At 36.2% G+C, this 20,785-nt stretch overlaps 2 protein-coding genes across 2 annotated transcripts in view; one reads left to right on the top strand and one right to left on the bottom strand.

The window, feature by feature from the left end:
- Positions 1 to 11,949, top strand: part of FGF2 (fibroblast growth factor 2) — a 59,830-nt gene extending 47,881 nt beyond the window's left edge. The window contains 2 exon segments of the mRNA XM_030314481.1: positions 3,868 to 3,971; positions 11,764 to 11,949. Coding sequence (XP_030170341.1) covers positions 3,868 to 3,971; positions 11,764 to 11,949 — 290 coding nt within the window.
- NUDT6 (nudix hydrolase 6) overlaps positions 9,845 to 20,785 on the bottom strand; it is a 42,344-nt gene continuing 31,403 nt past the window's right edge. The window contains exons 4-5 of the mRNA XM_030313120.1: positions 16,989 to 17,043; positions 9,845 to 12,783 (exon numbers count right to left, since the gene is read on the bottom strand). Of these exons, the coding sequence (XP_030168980.1) occupies positions 12,386 to 12,783; positions 16,989 to 17,043 (453 nt within the window). The 3' untranslated portion in view covers positions 9,845 to 12,385. The remainder of the gene's footprint in view (positions 12,784 to 16,988; positions 17,044 to 20,785) is intronic.

The raw sequence follows: 20,785 nt of genomic DNA, 5'->3' as shown, positions 1-20,785 counted from the left end.
TCATTTGCTTTTAGGTAATTATTGGTATGTTTTATTGGTATGGTTTAATCTGCCATCTTGGAATTTGTTTTCTAATTTCCCCCATCTGTTCTTTGTCCTTATGGTTCTCATTTCCTTTCTTCTTTTGGGTTAATTGAGTAGATTTTTTGTATTCTAGTTTGCCTTATAGCCAGCTGCCAACTGTTTGGGTAGGTCAGGGGTTAGCCTTACTCTTGAACTCAACCCTTGGCTTTCTTTATCTTGGAAGAGCTCTTTTGATCCTGCTTTGCATTTGGTAACAGCTCAGTGCCTGTCAGAGGAATCTTCTTTAGCTTTGTCCTGCCCCCCTCTTTCAGTGGTCTGCTGCTTTGCACTCAGCAAAGGCCTAAGGTACTTTAGGAAGATTTCTCAGTCTTTCTGTTCTGTCCCAACCTTTGATATGTGGTGGTTGTCCACTAGGTGCAAGCTCTGTGAGAGAGAACCAGCAGGTGGATATGGAGTTGTTCTTTGATTAGAGCTCCTCAGAATTCTAATTCTTCACATCAACAGCTATTAAGAGTTAGTAAAATTTCAGCTGGTATCTCCATACTTCCCTTTTTGGCAGGTTTATTCTTTCCTCTGTCAGAGATAAAAGCAGTTAGTCATTTCTGTTTTTGAGAAGGGATCATATGTATATGGAATTTAGTTCATTTGAGTTACTTTGCATTTCAGTTTTAATGGGTTTTTAAAGAAAATTTATGACTTTTATGGCTTTACAACTTGTCATTTTAGGCTGTAGTTATTTTTAAAGTGCCTATAATTATTTGGCAGTGGAAACATTTTTTTAAGCATCTACAGTTGATACTTAATTTTTAGTGACTTACTGAGTGATAATTGCGTAGTGTGGAATAATACCCAAGGAATCTCTAAAAGGTTGATGAATCAATCAATGATGTTACTCTGGGTATTGAGTCACTGGCATTGGCCACTGGTTATTGAGATTACTATCCATAATCTCCCTTATGACCATTAATACACACTTAATAATGGTGGGCTAGAGTTAGGCTATGCTTTATTGATGAAGCACCAGAAGAAAGTATAGTGATTATGCAATCTTGCCTCATGAGCCTTTATGCAACCTTCTGAGCTAAAAAGAAATATAAATGCGTTCATAATTAATATGGCTTATCTAGATCACTTTAGAGTTGTATATAAGGATTTTGCTCATAATCATTAAGATAATTTTGGTTATATTTGTTAAAAATAAATCTTATTTTCTACATTTCCCTGTATTGTGAAAAAGGCTTTATGAACTTGTTTAGTTTTTATGTTTTGATTATATTCATTTTGCCTTGTAAGATTGTGCAGAACAATTTTGCCTGGTAACTGCAGGCTTACCTAATGCTGTGCTGTCTGGAATCTAATAATGACTGATACACAGAAGAGAATCACACATTAAATGTTCAACAGACTAAAAAGACATAAACTAGTGCAAATAGAATAATAAACTCCCATGCTTCTAATAACTATTGACATAGGTTAGTCAATCTTGTTTTATTTATCCTGCCCACTTTAGGGTTGTCTGGGTGGCTTAGTCATGCATCTGACTCAACTTTGGTTCTGGTCGTGATCCTAGGGTCATGGGATTGAGCCCTGCAGTAGGCTCCACGCTAAGCATGGAACCTGCTTGAGATTCTCTCTCTCTCTCTCTCTCTCTCTCTGCCTCTCCCCCCACTCACACACACTCTCTAAAAAATAGATGTTTATTTAAAAATAATAACAAAAATATCCTGCCCACTTTATAAAAAAAAATGATTGGCTGCTAGAATATGTTATTTTTGGTTGCTAAAATGTTTTTAAGCTAATTCCAGATATTATGTCTTGTTTTACCTGTATGTTGCTCTTCTTGATCGAGAAAATTTTAAAACATAATTATATGACATAATAATATCTAACAAAGTGAATAATAATTCCAGAATCTTTCAAACATTGCTTTTTTATGCCATGTTTCCCTAGCTACCTGGAAATGCCTGTGAGAATTAACTTACTTTGTAATGTTATCTAAATAATATTATGCTGATTTCTAAATGTTTGAATATTTACTGCTTTTTTTCTATTGTTCTCGAGAATGTCCTAGATATGTTGAATGCAAAAATTCATTCTGACACCAGGTAAATTTTATATAAACAATGTATACTTACCCTCTAATGGTGTATACCCTCTTATGGTGACTTATAAGGCAAGTTATAAGAAGCAAAGGTGTGAGAAGGTAATAAAGAGTTAACTTGGCTTAACCAAGACTTTCCTAAACTTATTTGGCCCCAGAACCTGTTTTTTATATGTAACCTCTGTTTGCCAAAATACATTTTGGAGAATACTGTTCTGGGCAGGAGAATGCTGCCTGTGAATAGCAAAACAGAAGATGTTAACTTCATTTTTATTTGAATCAATTAGATAATTATTCTTATGGCATAATTATAATCATGTAATACCTATTTTTTTTTCCTACTACGGTCTGCTTAATACTGATAATGCAGTATAACAGGTCACCCTCTTCAAGATCTTACATTCTGAAAATCTTTCAACACGTTGTAAAAGCAAATTAAGTATGAGCATTTTAGTTTTCCACTACATAGATATTTGCAAACTAAAATAGCTATACATCACAATCCCTCTTTCAAGAAAGATAAATGCATTGGTATTGTATTAAGGGGGAAGCTAGGGGCGCCTGGGTGGCTCTGTCGGTTAAGTGTCCTACTTTTGGTTTTGGCTCAGGTCATGATCTCACAGTTTTGTGGGGTTTCAGCCCTACGTTGGGCTCTGTGCTAACAGCGTGGACCTGCTTGGGATTCTCTCTCTCCCTCTCTCTCTGCCCCTTCCCCACTCACATTGTCTCTCTCTCTCTTTCAAAAATAAACAATTTTAAAAGAGGGAAGCTAGAAATAAGATGTGTAGGAAAAAACAGATGAACACAGGGGAAGGAAAAAGGGAAGATAAACATAGTCTTAACAAACAGGGTTCATGGAGGGGTGGTGGATGGGGGGATAGTCTGGATTGGCGATGGGCATTAAGGAAGACACTTGTTGTGATGAGCACTGGGTGTTACATGGAAGTGATGAATCACTAAAGTCTACTCCTGAAACCAATATTACACTATTTAACTAACTAGAATTTACAGAAAAGTTTGAAACAAAAAAGAAACTCAAGGAAAAACAAACCAAAAGATAATAGTGACCAATTATATTTTATTTGTGAAGAATTGGTTAAAAATAACTTAAAAAGTTTAAACTTAAGGGGTACCTGGGTGGCTCAAATGGTTAAGCGCCTGACTTGGGCTCAGGTCATGATTTTGGCCTTCTGTGAGTTTGAGCCCCTCATCCGCTCTCTTGCTGTCAGCACAGAGCCCACTTGGGATCCTCTGCCACCACCACCCCCGCCCCCCGCCCCTTATGTGCACATGTGCTGTCTCTCTCTCTTGCTCTCTGTCTCTCTCAAATAAACATTAAAAAAAAAAAATAAAAAGCTTAAACTTAGGCAGTAGTGTGGAAATTTTTACAAGTGGTTTACATTTTTATGTACTTTAAAAATATGTTCACTTTTTAAAAATATGTAAGCAGTTAACAGGCCAAGTGGAGACTAATTACACATCAAAGGAAAACATTTCCCCATTCTGCCACTCTTCTCTGCTCACTGACACTAGAGTGAGAAGGGAATCTGGAAGCACTCATGCTCTAGAGCATCTGGGTCTCATCCGAGTATGATCTAATTGACACCGGTCCCCTTTCCCTCCACCTTGCCAGTCCTCCAGAGTGGATTAGCCGGTTGCTCTTGTCTTTATATTGCATAAGTGTGTAGATGGCTGTTTTTTCTGTGATGCTACAAAGGTAATTTTTCCCCCATTATTTACAGTCAAACTGCAACTTCAGGCAGAAGAGAGAGGGGTTGTGTCCATCAAAGGAGTCTGTGCAAACCGCTATCTTGCCATGAAGGAAGATGGAAGATTACTGGCTTCTGTAAGTAATGCTGTTTTTTGTAGTTTTTTTGTTCATTGGCTTTTGTTGCTTTAATTACTAGTAGTGGTATTTATTCTTCATTAAGGATTTTGCAAGTATTAAATAATTTATATTCACCCTCTAAAATACAGTATTACTGTATTTCACAGATAAAAAACTAAAGTTCTGAGGAAGTAATAAAGTAACCATGGAAACACAGCTGCTAGGAAGTAGAGCCTGGATGGCATTTGAGGCGGTCTTGACTCCAGAGCATGAGCTCTAATTCATTGTATTTTACTGCCTTCTCTGCAAAGCTATTAAGCCACAGTTATGAAAATAAACTCATATTGTGTAGTTGTTTGAAGATCAGTGGGATGGATATATACAATTTTGAGTATCAGTCTTTAAGTTTCTTTTTTCAGATTTCACATACAAAATGCTTGCCATATAGAATACTTGTTGATAATGTGGGCCCTTAACCTAGATGCTGATAGTGGCTCTGCCATGTATTAGCTGTGTGTTCTTGAGCAAATTATTGAGTTTCCTTACCTGTAACATAGAGACAACAATGATCTTATCTTACAGAGTTTTTGTGAGGACTAAATTAGATAATTTACATCCAGTGCCCAATCTGGGTCATGCATAATAGATCCTCACAATATTTACTTCCTCTTCATCTTCTCAGTTATATATAAACTCAGTCAGGACAATGACTTCACTCTTTTACTTTTTCTCAAAGCTAGTTATGAGTCCTATCTCCTGGGTAATATTCTTTTCACTAATGCAGGCTCCCTGCCACCTCCACCATTGTCATTAGAACCAGGATTACATGTTTGTTGAGCATAGTGTGTGGGGAATAGTGCACAGAAATAAAGCAGTATAAAAGATATAGATCCAACTCCTGTCTCATTGGGGGAATAGATGGGACACATATCTGAAAGTGTGTGTGTGTGTGCACATGCATGTGTGTGTATACACAATAGTCATCATACCAGTACCGGTAGCCAGTTACAATCGCCTATAACTTTCCCCACAGAATGGATCTAATATTACTGAACACTTGTGTTTTACGGCATACAAATAGTTTTTGAAAATTTTTCTGAGTGAAGACCTTTGGATTTCTCAAGGACCAAAACAGACTTAGGGAGAAAATATTTCAATCATCTGATCATCTGACAAAGATATATTTATGTTGATATGTTATCAATTTATGTGATTTTTGCAGGATAAATAACAAGTCTGGGTATAATGGCATGCACTCTCTTTGGTAGTTGAATAAACTTCAGAATTCTCTTCAAGAATAGCCAATATTTATTGAGCCAACAGTGTGCCAGATGTTATGCTAGGCAACTGGCTTATAAAGTTGAATACAAAATGGTCTGTGCCCGTAATGATTCATAATCTTGGGGAGGCAGAAGTGTAAATAAGTATTTGTAATAACGTGTAAGGGTTTTGATGTGTTGTTTCTGTATCTTGTGTAGATGCATAATAATATTGGAAAGGAAGTAAGAAATACTGACATAAGAAGTAATATAGGAAAGGAAGGGCCTAAATTTGTCTAGATTGGGGAGGATGACATATAAATGGGATTTTAGATGACATGGAAGAAGGAATTCATCATGAAGTCATGGGGCAGAGGAGTGGAGATGAGAGTATAGGTACTTCCAGGGCACGGCACATGCAAAGTCAGAAAGCTTAGGAGGTGTTTCTCTAGCATTAAAAGTAATTCACTACTGCTGGAGTGTAAAGTGCAAAGGAAATGTAAAGTGGAAGGGAAGAAGAGATAAGGCTGGAGAGGTGGATGGACTGCTGAAGTGCCTTATACACCATATGTTGCAAGTAGTGGAAAGCCACTTTATGAACTTGCACTTGCCATAGGCATAATTCTTTCCACTCTTCTCCCTGGCTCCATTTCAGACTATTGTGTTATGGCACATCCCTGGATTCTTCTCCATTCTCCCCTGTGTGTGATTCTTGAGTGATTTGCAAAACATTCTCATTTTGTCACGGATAGAAGAGTACTCTGGACACATAAAATATTTTGGTTCTTAAGAGTTGTGTTACATTAATTGCTACCATTGGGAGTATGAAAAAAGACTTAAGTTATGTACTATTTTTTCCCCTAATACCTTCACATATTAATGGCATGAATACTTTCAGGGTAAGGATTTCTCACTGTTTGAAAACATTTGTTAAGGGTCTGCCTGCCCCCCCCCCCCACTTTGGAGTTAGAAAAAGCAAAAGTTTAAACTAACTATATTTAACTGGCAAAGCCTATATTTAGAGGCTGAAATTGAGTAATTCTTTAATACACAACAGATTCTTATTCCATTCCATAGCAGGATAAATTTTGTTGCCATGAACAACAGAAGCCCAGAACAAATATTAGGATTTATGATTTGTTGTGTTCACAAATTGTAGGTTTAAAAAAACTGCAACTGCATATAGTGAAGTTAACTGTAGTTTTAAATTTAAGTCCCCAAACATCAGTGTTAGCATTGGTATAAAAAATTGCATATTGATTTCTAGATAATGCTATAGATTATGAAATCCTTAACAAGATATCGCAATATGAGAAATGTGTATAACTTGTGTTGATCCATAATAGTGAAATATGAAAAAAATTGTATTCTCTGAGGATATACATTTAACAACTGCAAAAGTAAACTACTTTTTTTTTTTATACATTTGCAATAACTTTCTTAGTTGAGGGGCCTTAACAATGAAATGAGACCCCTGTGCATAGCAAAGTAGGGAAAATAGATTTTGGAGGGCTCAATTATCCAATTATCTAGATTGACAATACATACTGATCAAATTTGTTAGAAAAATACAGTAATTGAAGAGGAATGTATGTGATTTTTAAGAGAGAAAATATTAAATGCAAAGGTTACTACCTAATGAGAATTACTGCTTTTACAAACCAATCTCATAAAATTTTACACAACTTCTACGTATATAAAAAAATTAAGGTCCAATTTGCTTTTAACTTTTCACAATTTGTATGTTTTATTTTGTTCTGAAATAATCAACATTGATACTTACATCATGTCTGTTTTTAATTCTCAGAAGTGGTGTAAGCAAAGCATTTTTGGATTCATGTTGAGCAAACTCCCTCATAAGCCAAAACTGAAAAATCAAAGTACTGTAAAAGAATAAACAATCCAAAAAACAGAGCATGGGGAAATGACCATAAAGTTCAAATCTAACATGTAGCAGTGGACCAGATTTGTGTGATTGATCAATGTATAATGGGAGATACTTCTTTTCTCATTGTATATCAAGACTTAAAGATTGTTTAAAAGACTTTAAAGCCTTAAAGATTGTTAAAGATTGGGAAGGATCTTTTTTTTTTTTTTCAATGTTTATTTATTTATTTTGAGAGGAAGAGAGAGAGAGAGAGACAGAGACAGAGACAGAGACAGAGACTGAGTAGGGGTGGGGTGGGAGAGAAAAGGAGAGAAAATCCCAAGCAGGCTCCACACTGTCAGCACAGAGCCTGACTTGGGGCTTGATCTCACAAACCATGAGATCATGACCTGAGCTGAAATCAAGAGTCAGATGCTTAGCCAACTGAGTCACCCAGGCGTCTCTAAGATTGGGAAGGATCCTAAATATCATCTAATATAATCTTATTTTACAGATGAGGAAAGTAAGGCTTGGAAAAGTTAAGTGACTTCCTCATAAATGTGAGTTAGTTAAGAATTAAGGCAAGTCTGTAATGCAGGTTGCCTGGCCCACCAAAGACCCTCACAGATGTTGTTGGGATAGTCCAATTATTAGAGCCATCTGATTTAGTTTTCCCAGGGCCTAAATAGTCTATAAAGTTAGATGATCTTGATATATTTCAATTCTTAGTCTGAATTTCTTTGGTCTTAGCTCTCTAGTTTTAGATTCTGCTATATCATTGTATTTTTACTGGAGGCTAACACAATTTGATTTACTCATTAAGAAAAGAAATAAACATTTAAATAATTAATTAATTAAATATACATCCAAGTTAGTTAGCATACAGTGCAACAATGATTTCAGTAGATTCTAGTGATTCATCCCCTATATATAACACCCAGTGCTCATCCCAACAAGTGTCTTCCTTAATGCCCTTTACCCATTTAGCCCATCTCCCCCCCACAACCCCTCCAGCAACCAACCCTCTGTTCGCTGTATTTAAGAGTCTCTTGTGTTTTGTCCCCCTCCGTTTTTATGTTATTTTTGCTTCCCTTTCCTTATGTTCATCTATTTTGTATCTTCCCTTCAAGCCCTCGCTTCATCCACACTGGCCTCTTTGCTGCCTCTCACACATTCTAGGCATGGTCCTACTGTAGGGCTTTTGGACTAGCTATTCCTTCTGTTTGGAATGCTCTTTCTTCTCTGAGAGCTGGATGGTTAACTCCTTCACTTTCAAGTATTTGCTCAAATGTCAGTTTCTTAATTGCGCATACTGTGACTGTGCTAATATTGCAACCTAATCTCTATTCCTCTACTCCCAATCCCTCTTACCCTACTCAGCTTTACGTTTTTCCATAGGATTTATCATATTTTAACATATAATTTATTTAGTTATACTTATTGCATGTCTCTCCAGTTGGAATTTGAATGGCACAAAGGCAGGGATCCTTGTTCAGTTTTGTTCATTGATGTATCCCAGTGGCTGGAAGAAAAACTATGCATTAAATGAGTAAATGCACCATTTGAACTGTGTGTCTTCTATATCCCCCAATTATTCTTGAATTAAAAAAAAAAGACAAACTTAGCTTTATGAAAAGGGATCAGATACATAGGCAGAGTGAGTGTCCACAATCTGAAATAAGTTATGAAGAGCATTGAGTTTTAAATAATGGGTATAAGATAATTATGTCACAAGATTGTTGTGATCTTTAAATGATACACATGGAAATAGTCAAAAGCCATGAATTAAGGGAATTCCCAGATCATTGGCCTATATAAAATAAAGGCCTCAAAGACAGGGTACAAGTTGTTATAAACCCTTAGAAACTACTTTATCCACTTCTTCTGTGACATCATTTCTTTGAAGATTCCCTTTTCTTCTAAGTTTGAAAAGGTTAGCGTTACACATTGAGAATAGGGAAAAAGGTCTGTAAATGTTTATAAATTTTGGCAAAAATTACTTTGCATTCATTTTTAACAGGGAATATTGAAATCACAGTCACCGATGATGATTTGTAAACTTAGAATGGAGAGGATTGAAAATTGTATTTACATTGGGCTGTTAAATGCCTGCTTGACTTGAGACTTGAATTTTGCCCCTACTACCCATTTTGAAAAATGTAGTTTGTTTTCAAGTATGTAATAGTTTAGTAAATTTACGTATCTGAACATTCAGCACAGAAGCTAGTTTTCCTTCCCTCCCATTTGTTTTTGTAAGGGTACAAGTAAGTTCTGTACAAAAAAACACAAAATAAAAACAAAAACGTGGATTCATGATGTATTATCCATTTAATCCCTGGTACTATTTCTTTTCTCTGAAATACTAGGAACTGGTTGAGAAGACAGATATTATTGCATGGTATGTATCCCAATAGGCCAAGCACTGTAGGGAGTGCCAACTTAGCAAGGTGGGACATCCTGGAAGCTGACAGAACACCAAAAAAATCAATGTCCAGAATGATGACTGAATGAGGTGGTTCAGGTCTCTGGAGAATTAGCCTGTGAAGCTCAATGATGACCTTTCACGTTATCTTTATGATTACTGTGACTTATCCTCTCATTCTTTACTCTGCTTGCTTCTTTTTCTAAAAAATGTTTATTTTGAGAGAGAGAGAGAAAATGCGTGTGAGTGGGGGAGGGGTAGAGAGAGAGGGAGAGAGAATCCCAAGCAGGCTCTGCTCAACAAGTGCAGAACCCAATGCAGGGCTTGATCTCACAAACTGTGAGTGAGATCATGACCTGAGCTGAAATCAAGAGTCAGATGCTTAACCGACTGAAATGCCCAGGATCCCCTATTTGCTTCTACTCCTGATCCTAAACCTAGAATAGGGAAAGAGGAAGATTTTTATCAGTGGCACTGGAAAATGACAAAGTAACACAGGTTGACTTCAGTTAACACAAAAAGCATAATCAACTTCAAAGGAAGAGTTAAAGTACTAGCTATATAGAATATCAATATTATCCTAGGTGTAATCTTTATGCATAGGACAGTCCTGTGTATCACATAGCTGGGTCCTTGTGCAATGAATGCTTCTCTGTAATGCTACCTGTCACTTATTTGCATAAGAAAGACTTCAGTTGCTTTTGTAGTAATTTGTTACAAAAAATGGGCAAATCAGATTTTGTGTATTTCCATTCTGAAGAGTTAACAATGGTCAAAACATTAAGGCCAAGTAAATATCCAGTAAAATTCTTATCTCTAGAAGCAGATTATAAGATCTAGTACCACGGATGACGGAAACTTTAGATGACGGAAACGCCAGTTACATGTAGATCATTTTCATTTTGGTTGTTATGCCAGCTCTTTTCATTGTTCTGCTTGATTTATGTTTTTCTCACAGTTTGTGCCACTGTTTATCTTAGAACTAAAGAATCTGGGAAAGGATTCAAGTCTTTTGACTGTGTAGTTTTTGTAAACCTGAAGTTTCCTAGATTTGAGTATACAGAAATAAGCTGGGATCTGGTACACTCATTAATACGAAGCTTTAGGTTTATGTCATACATGTACATGTTGTATTTGTATGTGGAAATACAAATATGTATAAATTTTTATGGGTTTCCATATGGGTATAATTCTTTCTTCCTAATTGTAATATAAGTAGTAAATGATTTTTCTTTAAAGTAAATCATTTGTTGAAACCCCCTCAAACACACACTCCAGAGGTCAAGAACTATCATCAGTTTACCCTGTGAAATTGATTTTTGAACATTTACTTGAAATAATGTAGCAGCCTATTAGACTTAATTACTTGGAAAGTATTTCCAGGTCTATTTGTAAAGCTAGCTTTTCCCACTCCCCCCCTAAAGAGTTCAATCGAAATAAAAACGGAGAGTAGTTTCCCCTCCCACAAGAAAGACACTGCCAGAAATAAATATGGTCTATGTTACTTATTCTTCATTCTCTGTTAGTGTTTTGGGAATAATCATATGTTAATGTTCTAATACAATTTTTTGGCGTTATATATACATTAGCTATATTCTATATAATAAACTATTCTTTTTATGCCTTAGAAATGTTAGCCACTAGAAAAAAATTGCTGTAACTTAAGAATTGATACTGTTTCTGTGAGTAAAGTATTAATTAACAAAGCCTTCTTCTTTACGAAGGTATCTCTGGGTTACCCTTCCAGCAGTTTCAGGGGAACCCTGGTATAAGTAAAAACGACCCCTGATTAGTCACCAGCCTCTGGACTGGGAGGAGTATGGATGTGCCATACATACCTAACTGGAAGCCACAGCTTTGGGTTTCACTAAGTGAAGTGTTTTCTTTGTTACTGGGTATATCCCCCTTCGTGAAAGCTATGTTCATGGGATGGCTTAAGTCTGAGGCAGTGTGGTTCTGACAGCATCTGTGTGCTCTCGCTGCCTGATACCCAACCTGTCCATTGTAGGTCTGGAGAATGGTCCTTGAATTCCTCCTCTGAAGAGATGTGCCTGAAAGCTCTCCTGCTGATGTGCTGAGTTCTTGTCCTGTATCCCTCTGCAGAGCTAGATTCTGTCAGACTTTGGCCCGTTGAGTCTTGCAAACTAGTTTGTTCTGAAGCCAAGAGCACTGCTGCTGGTTGAGCAGAAGGGGCAGTGCACTCTCATAAGTGTTTCATGTGAAAGCATAATAACAACTACTCATTCTTCCTTTGTTTTTCAGAAATGTGTTACGGACGAGTGTTTCTTTTTTGAACGATTGGAATCTAATAACTACAATACTTATCGGTCAAGGAAATACTCCAGCTGGTATGTGGCACTGAAACGAACTGGGCAGTATAAACTTGGACCCAAAACAGGACCTGGGCAGAAAGCTATACTTTTTCTTCCAATGTCTGCTAAGAGCTGATCTTAATAGCAGCATCTGATCTCATTTCATATGAAAGAAGATGTTTTAGAAATTTGTTAGTGAAAGAAAAAAATGTACAGCTAGCTGCTCAGTTTGGATAAATGGTCAGATAACCTTTTATCTAATACTAAATATTTAACCATTGCCTTAGTAAAGAAAAGCAATAAAAGTTCCTAGAAAAAGTACAGACTTCCACCTTTTATATAGCATTTCCCTTTATCCAGTGAAGCTTATTTAGAGCTACACTCTTTGTCATACATTTGCTTCATTTGGAAAGAGGCTTTTAAAAACAAATTTTCTTCATGGAAATTATACAAAATTGGAAAATTAAAGTCAGATATTAGTTAACCCCAAATGTCCACCACTTCATATAATATGGTACACATTATCCTACACGTACCATTTACTTAACATTTTTAAAAACACAAATATGGATTTAATCCATTCCTATCATAGTTCTATAATTCTCTGGCAGTTCCTTATGATACAGTTTATAGAACAAGCCTGTGTAAACTGCTGGAAGTTCTTCCACGGTGAAATCAATCTTGTCAAACCCTTCTCTGTACCCGTAGAGGAGCAGTCTAGCAACTCTGCTGGTGATGGGAGTTGTGTTTTCAGTCTTGACCAGGTCATGGAGATCCATCCACTCACACCTTAAGCATTCACGCTGGCAAAAATTTATGGTGAATGAATATGGCTTTAAGCGACAGATGATATACATATCTGACTTCCCAAAAGCTCCGGGATTGGTGTGCTGTTGCCGAATGCTCAGAAGGGACCTGAATTCTGATTTTATACCAGTCTCTTCAAAAACTTCTCGAACTGCTGTGTCTCCTATATAAAAGAAAGATGTACAAATCAGTAAGGATCACATTTTTAGAATTTTAATCATCACAGTTTTCAGATAAAGTAATGTTATCTAAAGGTTGAAAAGCAAAACTTCATCCTAAGAAAGGATTCAACATAAACTTGCCTTCTGGACATCCTGAAATACCAAAGTATTTTCTTACCACTGTACATCTAAGAAGCTTTTGAAATATTGAGTATTTCTTTGGCTATTTGTAGGCTTACCCACCTGTATATTTTTGGAGTCACATTTTTAATCTCTTCCTGCTCTTTCCCAGAAGTTGAAAACCTAGTTTCCTGCAGTTAATATTCCTACATGTTTCTTCATTATTATCCTGTTCCTGCTCATCCATCAAAACTGCCTAAATTTATACATATTAGGATTGAGAAAATGTGATCCATTCTTCCTTACAAAAGTCTGCAGAGCTGCAGAATGTACTGAATGGAGAAATGTTCAAAGCTTTCCTGGTGATCTTGGGTGGGACTGTCAAGCCTCTGAAGTCATAGAACAGATTCATTTATAACCACTTTGTTATGTTCTTGTCAGTGGAATCCCATTATGGTCATTTGGGGCATTTCCTTTGTTTCTTGAGATTCCAAAGAACTTGGATTCATTCCTCCGACACCAACAAGCTGCAGTCATTTTATCAGAAGTGTTCAAGAAACTTGCAATTTACAGAATTTTGTAATAGTACAACAAGGATTTCACATTTATAAGGCTGATTTTTTCAATATTATGCAAATTTTTAGGGCAAAATGTTTATTGTCAACATTTTTGTGGTTGCTTTTTCTAAATCTCCAGATGAACCCCCTAAATGGGCTTTCTGTAATTTTGTGATGACCTGTCACGGACTCCCAAAGTGTTTTATGAAAAACCCTTTAAAAAGCTGCCTTCTTTGCCCAGTTTGCTGGGAAGCTTCCTAATTTCACAACTGCCAGAGCCACAGATTTTTCCTCAAAGACCCTTCTATTTCCTTGTTTGCTGTAAAGAAAATTTTATTTACCTTCTCAGTCTTATTGGTGAAGAATAGGTAAGGAAGAGGAAGTCAAGGAAAAATGTCTCAATTTCCACATAACTCTGATTAAAGACTGGCTTAAGAATTTCCTACATATGCTTTTTTTTTTTTTTTTTTAAATCCTAAGAAACTGCTCTGGAAATATTCATGGGAAGAGCAACGGGTCCGAAAATATAAGACATTGGTCTGTGATTTTGAATTACATGCTGACTTCCCCTTCCCTTGAGATTTGCCATAGTTTAAACATGGTTAGAAATTACTATTTAAAACTAAAACATAAAAGAAGAATTTGTGTTAATAAAAGGAAAACCTAATGAGAAAAAGAATTTTCAGCCTGGCATGTAATACATGTTTGCTACTAAATTTGTTAAACTGCTGCACTAGTCTAAAACTTTACATGTCATTTGCTGATTTCACTTAACTATTGCTTAAATGTTTATTTTTATGCCTTAAACACTTTGAAAAATAACTATCGGAGTCCTGTTAAACTCTTAGTACCACCAATTAAGAGTTTGGCATTTCGTTTGGAGTCTAGCCTTTTTATGTGTCATGGAAGCACAGGACAGACTTGTGAGTGAATGAATATACCCTACTCAGCAGTCACCTTAGCAGCTGACTGAAAATCAGCACTGCCCTGGGTAGTTTGATCAGTTTAACTTCAATCAAGATATCATTGACTAGAGTAAAAAATGAATGGGTAGATAAGTGCTTTTGCACTTATGAGGTATGAGTAACTTCTTCCACCTCAACGTGGAAATCTTTACCCCAAGGCTTTCACCATGAATTTAAAAACTTGTAAATTTATTTAACTGCTTTATTCTGTTTTACCTTTATTTTAATGTACTGTAAGCTGAACTGATATAACATTTACTGTTCTATATGTTTAACAAACATAGGAAAAACCAAGGGGGTTTTGTTTTTATGTTTGCTGACAGAGATGTTTAAATATGTCCTAGTGTTTTGTTTAGTTACAAGACAGTGAAAAGGAGTTTATTTTGTTATTTCTATTTTGTAATATTTAACAATAGGATTAGGTTGGAAAAAAATAACAGGAAAAATTGGGCAGAATGTGGGTTTTCCTACTGTTTCCCTCTGATTCTGGTGCACTGATGAGCTCTGATCAGAACCTGCTACTTTATAGTCCTTTCCCCATGCAGGGGATTCTCTTCCTGTCACTGGTAAATGGTATTTTTTTTAGAAAGGCAACTTCTCCATTTTTAACCTTGTAGATCCTTTTGTACTATTAGGGTATCATATTGAAGCCTGAGGATTGCATTCTATTTTGTATATGCCCCCCCTTAATTTTTTTAAGCACTGTGGACAAGAGAGCTTCATTTACTTAGTAGTATTATAGAATTAAGGATTCCAAAACAAATATGTTTCCCATGTGTTTCCCAGTTAACTAGTGTTTACTACTTAAGAGCTATATTTGTGATGGCTGTATTCTACTATATTACATACTTTCCTAAATACAGAATTTAAAGAAAATAATTTTAATAATTATTGGGTGATTTGGCTTCATCCTTTAGAATATTGTGTTAAAAGACAGAAATGCTCTGATATAAGTCATGGTCTTTCAGAACTCTGTTGTCAGTTATTATTTCTAGCTGCTTTCAGGATTTTATTATTTCTAAGGCAAAGCTTTAATTTATAATACGCCTAGACAATAAGAATGCCAGTTGCTGCTTCTAATTCCACATGGTTAAGGCATATATATGTTGTCTAAATAGGTGGGTTGTTGTGACAACCACAAATATTTAAATTCAGAATTCACTACTTTTTTCCTTTCTTTTTTTTAAACCTGGACTTAAAGAGTTCTGGAGTATACTTAAACCTAAAATTATGCATGCTTGGCTTGGAAATGTTTATTCATTTGCATTTAAATAGAAGTAAAAATTCAGGATCCATAAAAACTCAAAAGTCCATTCATTTGGGAAGGCAAGACTCAAAAGATGAAACTAACAAACTTCCTGTGGCCTGATTTTTGCCCAGTATGGACTGGGTAAAGTTGTAAAACAAATTTAACTAGCTCACACACAATGTCACAGATCACGTAAGGATAGTATGAAATAAGTAGGTGTTCCAAAGTAAATGGTCCTTTCTTTCAGCATTTGCACCACTCCACAATCTTTTATTTCAAAAGAAGACCTAAACAACAGAATTTATGCAGAAGGTCCCTGAAGTACCTAAAAACCAAAATCTGCAATGGATAGATCTCAGTGTGGTAAATTTATTTCTGGTTTGTTAGGAATTGTCTATGTACTGTGTATGGGGCATTTTAATCTGTAACATTAAAAAAAAAAAATCAAGTTTCAAGTATATACACATCAAGTATATACAAATATTGAAAGATAATTTAGGAAGTTGCCTTTATATGTAAATGTTGGTTAAATAGTGAACATGCACATGGAAAAAGCAATCATGGAGAAATAATACTGGTATCAAATGAGTCATCCATTGATTTATTATGATAGAGACTGCATTTGACTTAGTGGTTAAGGAATATGTAGGAAAACTCCATATTTACTCTTTCTACTCTTTACTGTAAAATCAGTAACATGGAAAGTTCTTAGCTTATTTCACATTGCCTGGTTTTAAATACTGAGCTCTGTAAGTTGTTTTAGTTGTTTAGTTGTTTTAGAGAGCTCTCTCTCTTTTGAGACTTTCTCATAGAGTTTTGGCTTCCTTACTATTTAAAATAGATAGCAGTCAAAATTATTATAAAGAGGAGAATTAAGTCAGTAGTGCTCTATAAGTGACTTTTAAATGGACCTCAAAATAAGTATTACTTATAAAGTTAGTATGCATGGTTGTGTGGTGAAATGGTCAAGAATTTGTGTTTTCTTACAGTTTAATTCCAGGAAAAGTATTAGTCCTATCCAAAATAACCCTAAATGCTAAACTTTACCAATGTATATGAAAAGCTTTTTATTTTCAAACAAATTAATCTAGAAGCAATCCTAAACAGAACAGGTGGTATGCTCCTAATAGTGTTTTTTATACTAATAGAATAAGTTGTAATATTACAAGTTTTACTGCTAATTTTATATTAGCCCCAAAGTAACCTCTGAAATTTCTCAGAAAATTTAAAATCTTATTTTCAGCTATAGAGCTAAAAAGTAAACACAGAAATTTCCTAAATTTTTTCAAGCAACTAAAAATATGTAAGGTACACACCGATATCTTCTCCAGGCTCTGACAGGCCTCCTGGGAACTTCCACATATTTTTCAACTGCAATATAAAATCAGAAAATAAAGTTAACATAGCTTCAATCACTAACCCGCACATGGAGACTCGACAAAAATTGGTCAAGGGATTGAGAATTTATTTTTTGGTAATAACATGCAAATTTCTTTCATCTTCCTTCTTCACTCCTCCCTTTCTTTTTCTTGGGGGGAAACTGGTGACTTTTGAAATCTTTTCCTACCTTTTTCTCTAGGAAATAGAAGTGGTTTTGTTTGGTTAATGTGATAAATTCTGTATGAATGAAACAGTGGAGGGAAACATCTACTGAATTTGTGTAATTTTTAAAATTTTGCTGCTAGTTAACTATTAACAAATAGAGGAATCTTACAGATGCTGCTATAAATAAGTAGAAAGTACAGTATAAGTTTAATAACTAAAATATACTATTTTTAATTTTCACATTTATTTTCTGTGTTGTGTGTCTAATCAGATTTCTCTTGTCTCTGTGTTAATGATTGTATGTACAAATGTAATTGCTTTTCATGGGTAGCATGAATAAATCTGATTAGTTTAAGTTTGTGCTGTTTGTGTGTGTGTATACCATTTCATTTTTGGGGGGGAAGGAAGGGCAAGTGGGAAGATCTGAGAATGAGGATACACATGGAAAAAATTGATTACAAATAATTATGAAATGGCATGGGACCATATTCTTATGGCTGACACAATTATTTTTTGTTCTATACATCCAACAGCATGATAAAAGGTGCTGAGCTTGGAGCCAGTACACTTTATGATCTTCATTCATAAAATAAGTTTATGGACCTTTCACTGGTGTGCTTTTTGACCCACTCATTTCCTGGATGAATGCTTCGTAAAGAATGTGTCATTTCCCAACTGTGCTACATTGGAGACCAGTGGCATGGTTCCCAGAGTTTCCACAGACTGTTGATTATGTGGGTACAGAATTTAGGCTTTCCACCCTTCCGTGTCTGGCTCAGACTTGAGATTAATTTATAAAGCATATTTTACTAATGTAGAAATATATCTCTGGTATAGATCTATATTAAGACAGTCTTTCAGATTTTGTTCTGAAATGGTTCCAGAAGCTATAAAAACCATGCAGTTTTTTTCCTGATAGGATGTTAGATTTTATATCTAACACCATAAATGCTATTTCTAACAAAAGAAATGTTATAATGGTAGGGCAGAAAATACTCCCCAAAATAATAAAAGAACTTTTAAAATTTTACCTAGATTTGACTATAAATAATTGGAGATTAAATTATAAACTTATTAGGAGAAAACTGTTACATATAAGGATTGAAAACAGCTTACACTAGGAGAAAAATGTTAGATATAAGGATTGAAAACAGCTTACACAAATCTGATTTTGATTATTTCATAGAACTTAGGTATAAAAAGAATATATTTTTGTGGTAGTATGTGATCTTTTTTGGCACCACTTAGGTTTAAAGAGATTATCTGAAAAAAGCTTTCTTGTCCCCTGCAAGACAACTTACAGAGCTCAGTATTTAAAACCAGGCAATGTGAAATAAGCTAAGAACTTTCCATGTTACTGATTTTACAGTAAAGAGTAGAAAGAGTAAATATGGAGTTTTCCTACATATTCCTTAACCACTGAGTCAAACGCAGTCTCTATCATAATAAATCAATGGATGACTCATTTGATACCAGTATTATTTCTCCATGATTGCTTTTTCCATGTGCATGTTCACTATTCTTTTTCACTATTATTCATGTTCACTATTATTCTTTTACATCTGGCTGTCATTTTTCCAGCACTACTTCTTGAAGAGACTATCTTTCCCCATTGTATATTCTTGCCTCCTTTGTCATAAATTAATTGGCCATATAATTTCGGGTTAATTAAAAAACATATTCCCATTAATGGGCTTAGCAATATAAATAATAACAGCAACTTCCAGAGAAGACTGTGGAGTAGGAGGACCCTGAGCTCACCTTGTCCCATGGACACACCTAGATAACACCTGTATCAGTGTATATAACCCAGAAACAACCCAAAGACTGGCAGAACTGACTCTTCACAGCTACATGTAGAGTACAGGTAACATGGAAGAGGGTGGGGAGGGCAGAGACATGGTCTGAAGCATTTGGCTTTGAAAACCAGAGGGGCATAATTTTGCAAGTTCCTACAATCAGCAGGGCTTAACAAATGGGATGCTATAAAAATCAGGCTGGTCTATGGAGAGCCTAGAGGGCAAGGAACAGAGTCTCTGCAAGTGGAGCACAACAAACAGCCCTGTGGAGATACAGCATAGAACAGTTTAATGCCTGGGGTGTATGGGAAGGAGGTTTTGTTTGGTTTTTTACTAATCTCAGAGTGTGTGCTGGAGGGGCAGGGATCCTTGGGAGACTTCTCCAAGAGCTGGCAGGTGCCACTTTCCTCCCCTGCCTCCCAGCCTATATATGTGGATACCAGCAGGAACCAATGCAGGTCCAACACTCACCACCTAATTTGCTAACAGCATGAACTGCCATCACATTCTCCTGCAGACCTGCCCCCTCCAATACACTGTTGGCCAGAGCCCATCCAAAGTGGTGCCACAAGGGTGGCATCATGCAAGCAGACCTGACAGGAAGCAGCACCACTCCAAAGTGACTCCTGTCCCAGGAAAAGGGAAAGATAACCACACACAACTGTGGCCCCAGCAGTAGGCTGGGGGGCAGACAACTGGTCTCACTGCAGGCCTTGCCCACCAATGAAAGCCTCTCGGGGGGAAACATAGGGAAAGCACCCAGCAGTTTGGTGCTACCCTCTGGCATTGCCTGGTCTGACTCAAACCCCAGGCCGCCCCAGACTGATGCAACAACACCGGGACCAAATCCTGGCCACAACAGGCAAAGACAGCCATGGCTGGACTACTGCAAAAGCAGCTCAATTACAACAGCAGGGCACATGCAACACATTGAGACACCCTTGAAGTGCCAAATTCTGGTGAGTAGGGGAGACTGCATTATAGGGCATCCCAGGACCTCTTCTTCATAAGGCCATCAATCTCAAGAGCAGGAGATGGAGCTGACTTTCCTAACACAGAAACAGACACAGAGAGACAAAATGCAACAGAGGATTCTGTCCAAAATCAAAGAACAGGACAAAATCACAGTAAGAAACTAAATGAACAGAGCTAAGAAATATGAATATAGTGGACTTGAGAAAAGAGGGGAGGGATCTCAATGAGACACTCAAAATCGAGACAGAAAACATAAAAAAGAACCATTCAGAAATGAAGAGCTCAATAGAAATTAAAAATACACTAGAGGGAATAAATAGTAGAGGGCACAGAAAAACAGATAGGCAACGTGGAGGACAGAGTAATAGGAAGCAATCAAACTGAACAGGAGAGAGAAAAAAAGAATAGAAAATGAAGACAGACTTAGGGAACTTAGCAATACCATCAAGCATTCATCTTATAGGAGTTCCAGAAGAGAGAGAAAAGGGGGCAAATAATTTATTTGAGGAAATAACAACTGAAAACCTCCCAAATTTGGGAAGGGAAACATCCAGATCCAGGAGGCACGTAGAGCCTCCAACAAAAATCATACTAAGGAGGTAACACAAAGATACATAGTAGTTAAAATGGCAAAAAGTAGTAAGCATTTTACAAGCAGCAAGAGAAAAGAAAACAGTAACATACAAGGAATATCCCATAAGGCTATCAGCTTATTTTTCACAGAAACTTTGCTGAGAAGGGGGTGTCATGTTATATTCAAGGTCCTGAAGGAAAAAAACCTGCAGCAAGGCTAT

Source organism: Lynx canadensis, chromosome B1, assembly GCF_007474595.2.
Source record: "Lynx canadensis isolate LIC74 chromosome B1, mLynCan4.pri.v2, whole genome shotgun sequence".
In the NCBI taxonomy this organism is placed as follows: Eukaryota; Metazoa; Chordata; class Mammalia; order Carnivora; family Felidae; genus Lynx; species Lynx canadensis.
This window is presented reverse-complemented; position numbering and strand designations above follow the sequence as displayed.